A 7,656-nucleotide genomic window follows, 5' to 3' on the forward strand; every position below is an offset into this window, starting at 1 on the left:
CAGTTATAATCACCATATAATTTTATAAAGTTATTTATAGGTATAATCAGTTATAAAATGTATAATTAGGTATATAAGCGTATTATTATATAAATGTGTAATCAGTTACATAGATTTGTGTTGTGATGATATACAGTAGTTATAATCACCATATAATCAGTTATAATCACCATATAATCAGTTATATTAATGTATAGTCAGTTATAATCACCATATAATCAGTTATAATCACCATATAATTTTTATAAAGTTATTTATAGGTATAATCAGTTATATAAATGTATAATTAGGTATATAAACGTATTATTATATAGATGTGTAATCAGTTACATAGATTTGTGTTGTGATGATATACAGTAGTTATAATCACCATATAATCAGGTATATAAACCTATTATCAGTTATATAAATGTATAATCAGTTATATTAATGTATAATCAGGTATATAAACATATTATTAGTTATATAAATGTATAATCAGTTACATAAATTTGCTTTTTAGATCAATTTTAAGTCGATATTTATTTTAATTGCATACACAAATTTGTGGAAACGTTTGTGCAACCCATGCAGTCATTTCATATAAATGGAATTAATTAAAGAAATAAACTGTGTGGTTATAATTAAAGAATACAAGCCATCAGAACCTGTCTGTGTGACTTTGTTGGTTTCCTCTGTGTTTGTGGATGTACTTATATTCTGGAAGTTATTACAGAAAATTAAATGAATTAAATAAATGAATTCACAGATAAATTATATAGACTAAACATACTATATGTTTTTATACATCTTGCTCTCGGATCTGATTTCCTCTATTATGCCAAGGGTTCTGTGTCATTTATTCTGCACTTTTACTTGCAAAGCAATGTTCTTTACCATAGAATAATAATAATAATAATAATAATAATAATAATAATAATAATAATAATAATAATAATAATAATAATAATAATAATAATAATAATAATAGTTCTTTACCATCTCTTACCAAAAGATGTCAGTATTTCTCTGTTGGTTAAAAATGTATATGTCAATGTTGATGTGGTGTGATTTAATGTCACATCAATAAAGTACATTTTTATATATATAATTTTGTATATATATATAATATTATATGTAAATATATATAATTTTGTATATAAAAATACTTTGCTGCTAATTATAATGACAGAGGGTGAAAGCCTTAGTTATAGTCTACACATATGGGCAGATTTTTGTGAATACAGGACCTAGTGTATAAAGCCATATATGCTGGTTCCAGATATAGTCTCCTTTTGCAGTTATAATAACGTCTGCTCTTCTGGGAGACATTTCACTAGGGGTATAGCTATGTGGACATGTTCATTAGGGATTAACCTGATTAACAATCAGTTCATGTTGATGGTGATCAGGTTTGATGTTAGAGCACTGTGCAGGACACTCGCTTTGTGCACAGTAGCATTGTCATGTTGGAACAGGTTTGGGCTTCATAGTGTAATGCTACAGCACATAACAACGTTGTGGCAGGCTGTTTTACATACAGCTGTGATAATCGGTTGTCCACATACTTCTGACCATATCGTGTAATTCATTCATTCATCTTTAGTAATCGCCTTATCTAGAACCTATAATGAGAACATTATTGGTATTGGTTACAGCATGGATGATAAACTAGTCCATTGCAACAACAACAACGATAATAATAATAATAATAATAATAATAATAATAATAATAATAATAATAATAGTTGATGATGATGATGATGATGATGATGATGATGATGATGATGATAGTTATTCACTCTTGCTTGCGAAACAACTCAGAGGCAAGTCATCTTTTGTTAACTTGGTGTCGCATGTGGACCAGCGCGCTCAGAAGAAGACAATCCTTCTGTCCTGATCAGAAGTTTCCCAAAAGGGCGGCGCTCTTCTCCAGGGCGCAGTTAAAGAGCGCGCTCCCGAGCGCAATGCCTCCCACCTCGGGAACTTAACGGGATCGCGTCCGATGGGAAGAAGACGTTAACGCCTGAAAAACGCTCGAAAGCAGTGCGCGCTCGCGTGTGTATCGTAGCGTGTGTTTGTGTTTGTGTGTGGTGTGTGTGGACGCCGCGTTGTGTTGTTGGAAAACGCGCGGACGCTATGGCCGCCGGGCGCAGCTCGGTGAGCGGGTTCATGCAGCAGCCCGAGGCGCAGAGCTCCAGCGACTCCCCGCCGCCACACGGCTCCGAGGACGAGGAGCAGCACGGCGGAGCAGCGGCACCACACGACCCCGAGTGGACCGAGGAGAGGTTCCGGGTCGACCGCAAGAAGCTCGAGCTCATGCTTTTAGGTACAAGTTCTGCTCATAAGTTGAATAAAAAAGCTGGTTCCGCTGTTTTGGATGCTTTGGCTACTAACTGCATGCTTCCATACTGAGTATTGCGCCAGATGTTAGCGCTCTAAAATAAATAGTAAGGCCACGTCCATACGGCATGGAAAAAACCCAAATAGTACTCACAGTTTTATAGACATAAACATCATCATTATGCCATTTAATGCGTTATTACGCGCTATGCGGTGATAGTCTGGGTTAAGAACAAGACGCAATGGACTTCAGACTGCTTATAAAACAGTGATGATCTCTTCATTGTTCCACATCCACTCAGTCCACTTTACCCCTGGTCATATATTAAAGATGAGCACTTTGGTTCTTCTGCTTGAGGTCCATCTTCTCTGTTATCTGGACAACTTTGTTTAAAGGCTTTTAGGTTTATTTATTTAACGCAAATGTCTGGACTTTTTCTTCCTAAACACATCCGGTCAACTTTACACCTTCTCCACACTAACACGAGCATTTGGTGTCTTTTACGCACAGGAAAAAACGAATCTCACCCAAGAGCTGATAGATTTTCTCGGAATATGATGATATGGTTAAACTCTGGAAATGAAAGATGCTGCAAGTTAAAACACAGAACTGCTAAATGTTATTGTGAGGATTCTGACCAAACTCAGACACTCACTATTACAGTTACAGTTGTGTTTAGGTTGTATTCATGTATATCTTTAACTAGATTACTTTAAAGATTTACTGTTTTGTGTGTGTGTGTGTGTGTGTGTGTGTGTGTGTGTGTGTGTGTGTGTGTGTGTGTGTGTGTTAATTTCAATGCAATCACTGTGGTGTAGTTACAATATCATATTCTTTCCATATTGTGCAAACGCTGCCAATAGGAGTCAGTGTTTAAACGCACAGTCCATGAGACTTTCACAATGCTTTTACCAGTTGCTTTATTTCCCTAAAATGCTCTGTTTTTGTTCAATATTTGGGAAAAGGCATCAGACTGCAGTTCCATAACAAAAAGACTCCGTTAGATATGAAATAAATTCCGTGGACCTCAGAGACAGATATTTCATTTGCACAATAATGTTTTTTCCCCTAGTTATTAGATCCATATAGTTTTCTATTCCTGAACTTTCCACTGACACAACATCGCTTGTACTGGGTCGTGATTTCCACCAGTGTGACCGAATAAAAGCTGACAGACTCCATGACTGAGCGTCACAGAACCCACGACTGACGTCTTTGATTCGAGAACCTGCAGAATGTGAAGCTTCTAAACATCCATAAAACTCACCGTCATTGCACTGTAACAAAGTCATAGCGAAGGAGTGACATCACTCAGAAACACAGAAGCTTTAACTCACTTTCAGTTTCCCTTTAATCAGAGCTCATACACAGTCACTCAGCTCTCTGCTCAGGGGGAGAGAAATAAAACAACATTTATTTATTCATCTTTAGTAATCTCTTCATCCTGGTCTGGGTCATGAATCTACCCTGCAATCTTCCCCGGGAACAACAGACATGAGGTGGAAATACACCCTGGATAGCATGTTTGTCCACTTCAGGGCATCATAGACACATACATTCAAACACTGGGGTAAATTATTGTACCCAGTTCACCAACCAGCATGTTGTAGGAACTCCACATAGCTCGTAAGCTGAACTCAACCTTCTTTCCACCTAAATGTTCCAAACTTTGTGCAGATATTCAGCAGTTTAACATGGGAGTATGGTGCTATTGGTTATTACACAAACAAACACATAATTATTAATAATTTCCTCTCCAATAAAAATTGGTGGATTCCTTAAACAGATTAGACATAACATTAAAAACAGATGAATAACAATATCATTACAGTGGCACCTGTCAAGAGGGGAGATATTATGCAGCAAGTGAACAGTCAGTTCGCAAAGTTCATGTGTTGAATGCTGAAAAAATTGGTAAGTATTAAAGGTGAGGTCTCCGTTGTTTGAAAGCCAATGTTGACATATAAAATCACCAAAACAAACACGCCCCTAACCCAAACGGGTCCCACCCCTGTATCGATAGCTCCGCCCACACATTCATACGTAACCCGGGCGACTAACAGAAAGAAACGTGTCTTTATCATAGCTGAAGGGAAGAACAATACGATTGTAGATAAACAAACAAGCAAAAATGCCACACAAGCATAATGATGTAAAGGACAAAGGCATATATTAGTTCTGTGTAACAAAGCAAAACCAACGTTACTCACCTATCGAGAAGGAAAAAAGCGCCTCGGCGTCTTAAGTAAAGTCGGCCACATAGTCACAGGTCGGAGTTTCCCGAGTCGATAACTCCTGAGCTAAACGCTGTTACTACACAAAACGCGGTTGTAGCTGCCTCTCTACATTACTACGATAGAAAAGAGGTGTTATTTGTGTAGTAACAGCGTTTAGCTCAGGAGTTATTGACTCGGGAAACTCCAACCTGTGAATATGTGGCCGACTTCCTGCTCCTTCAGTTCTCTCCAGCGCTGGAAAGCTGATCCTATATTAACACGTCCTACTTCTTGTCCTTATCGTAAGTCTTTCTTCTCTTTCTTTCTTTGTTTTTATCCTCCATGTCGATGTTAAAACCGCTTTCTGCTAATGTCACACACGCGCACTGAACACTCTCTCCGGCCCATATCGACAAGCCCCGCCCCTTTCTGCTCATTGGTTACACGTCTGTTTTGTTTGTCGGCGCGACTCAGTTTTCTGAAGCATTTCTCAAACAACGTGCACCGCACCTTTAAGTATCTGAGTGACTTGCACAAGAGATAAATAGTGATGACTAGATGAGAGGGTCAGAGCATCTTCAGTGGTTATTACCTAACAAAATCGGTCCAGGACTAGAAGGATAACCGGTGAACAGGCAACATGGTCAGGAGATTCAGTGATACATGTTGTGAGTGAAAGGTAGGTTATCTGGTCTGATTCCACAGAAGAGCTAAATTTGGGGCATCATAGCTGCAGACCAGTCAGAGAGCCCATGCTGATCCACCATGTCCACAATAGAAAATGCCTGCAATGGACACTAGAGCATGAGAACTGGACAATGAGCAATGAAAGACGGAGGTCCGGTGTGATGAATGAAGTTTATTTAATATCATGTGGATGTGGGAAGAAGGAGTTAGTGTGATGCTCTGACCGATGTTCTTCTGGAAACCCTGAGGTCGTGGCCTTTATGTAGATGCTACACATACCACCTACATAAACATTATCCTCTGTAAACCCACTGAGTCCATTCAGTATTCCATAACGCCATTGGCCTCTTTCAGCAGGATAATGTTCCCTGTCTCACTGCACAAATTGTTCAGGAATGGTTTGATTTATGTGACATAGTGTTGAAGGTGTTGACCAAGCCTCCAAATTTACCAGATCTCAGTCTGATCAAGCATCTGTATGAAGTGCTGGACAAACAAGTCTGATCCACGTTGGCTCCACTTCACCACTTACGGGGACTTAAAGGATCTGCTGCTAATGTCTTGGTGCCAGATACCACAGCTGAGGACTCGTGGTGCTGTTTTTGGCGACACAAAGGGAACCTACACATTATTAACAGGTGGTTTTAATGCTACGGTTGATCGGTGTATAACCCAGCTTATGCTTGCACTACAGTCTCTAACATTCCCAAGGGATTTATGAATGGACTGTACTGCAAATGTTCCCTCCCCAAGTGTCTCGAGATCCAAAAACCGATTCCTTGGCAGTCCTAGAATGTGAACACGCAGCTTTCCAGTCCCAAGAAAAAAAATTGATCGGTGAGGTAAGATCGTACACCATGACCGATCGTGACCGACCGTGACGATGCGACGGCTTTGCTGTTCATCTGTCCTTCACATTGCGTACAAATTTCCTTTTAATATTGACCATACAAGAGAAACTAAGCATAATGTATTGTATGCTTTTCTGTACCGCTTGTTCCTGGAATGGCATTTGAAAGCATTTGGAAGAGGAAGCGAGAAGTCTGACTATACTCTGAATAACAAGCTCACCGTGCCAAAGTAAATGTAACGGACTTGTGACTGTTTGATTAGATAGATTTAGTGCCTGACGTTTGTCGGAAATTCGGATATAAATTGCTCCCTGACGGCTTTGATGCAAAAACCGGCACAGCTAAGAGTCACAGAGTGATGGATCTGTTGACCGGTCCATCAAAAGTAAATTAAAACAAAGCCCAGAGATGGACTTTGCTTAGTAACGGTTAAGCTTTGCCTCAAAGTGCCAAGCAGGCCTCACACAGCATGTCCTGTCACTACTCGCACGTTTTCACACTGATTTTGGCTTCTGTGTATTTGAGGAGATTTATGCGTGTGAAAGAAAGATTTTCCATTCCTGAGATTTAAAAGAATTCTAACCGGCTGCTCCGTGATGCCGTAGCTCTCGCTCATCGGCGTAATCGCACAAAGTGTAAGCAGAACAGGTACCAACACCATCTAGACCTTTAGAGCCGACCGATCGATATTCAAGGCTTTCTTTTTAACCGAGCTCTTTAATACGACTCGGACAGTCACGTTATTTATATGGCTTTAAAACGGGTTTATTTGAATTGGCACTCGATACCAACGTAGCATCGATGGTTCAGGCTTTAAAGTACAACGTCGCATCAGAATGGCGTCTGGATATAAAGTCTATTCAGCTGAAACAATTTTGTCCTGGTCCACTTCCACTAGCAGTTCAGTCCCGAGGCTTTTTGGAGCATGGGTTTGAATTCATCACGAGGGTCCGGAGGTGAAACGACACCGAGACGTGAGCGAGAAAGCGTTTCTGTTTCCTGTTTCAAATGAATCTGTTCTCGACGTGTAAATTCTTTACCCACCTGCTTCCAATACCAAAGTCGCACGCTTAGAACATATGGTGGTGACGTTCTGACGGAAATATTCAGGATGTCAGTGTGTCGTTGACGTGTTTTGTATGGTGAGATATAGACACTTGTGAGTTTGTGAGTAGGATGGTGTAAAAAATGTAAGTAAAAAAAACAGAAAACGAAAAAAAAATAAAAAACATTAGAACATGACCAGGAAAGTTTCCAACACATGCACTGTGTGTGTAATTTACATTTAATATTTATATAACTGAGGGATAAGGGCCTTACTCAAGGGCCCAGCAATGGCAGCTTGGTGGACCTGGGATTCAAACTCACAACCTTCCATTCAGTAGTCCAACACCTTTACCACTAGGCTACTACAGTACCGTCCCATTATCACATGCCCTTCTTTAATACACACTAACGTGATGGTCCTGAAGAAATACAAGGTAAAAATGTCCAGAAGTTTGCTTTACTATCTTCTGTACACAGACCCTTTTTGTTTTCTCCTGGAACCGAGGAACCGGTCGCCACGGCGACGGCTCAA

The 7,656-nt window shown here is 39.7% G+C and overlaps 1 protein-coding gene across 2 annotated transcripts in view; it reads left to right on the forward strand.

Moving 5' to 3' along the window:
* The first annotated feature begins 1,859 nt into the window (after positions 1 to 1,859).
* Positions 1,860 to 7,656, forward strand: part of LOC113649383 (protein bicaudal C homolog 1) — a 77,941-nt gene continuing 72,144 nt past the window's right edge. Inside the window, exon 1 of one of the 2 annotated variants that reach the window (XM_047817597.1) lies at positions 1,860 to 2,308. In XM_047817597.1, coding sequence (XP_047673553.1) covers positions 2,119 to 2,308 — 190 coding nt within the window. In that variant the 5' untranslated portion in view covers positions 1,860 to 2,118. The remainder of the gene's footprint in view (positions 2,309 to 7,656) is intronic. The other variant, XM_047817596.1, reaches the window with a different exon arrangement.

Source organism: Tachysurus fulvidraco, chromosome 8 (genome assembly GCF_022655615.1).
Source record: "Tachysurus fulvidraco isolate hzauxx_2018 chromosome 8, HZAU_PFXX_2.0, whole genome shotgun sequence".
NCBI classification, from domain to species: domain Eukaryota; kingdom Metazoa; phylum Chordata; class Actinopteri; order Siluriformes; family Bagridae; genus Tachysurus; species Tachysurus fulvidraco.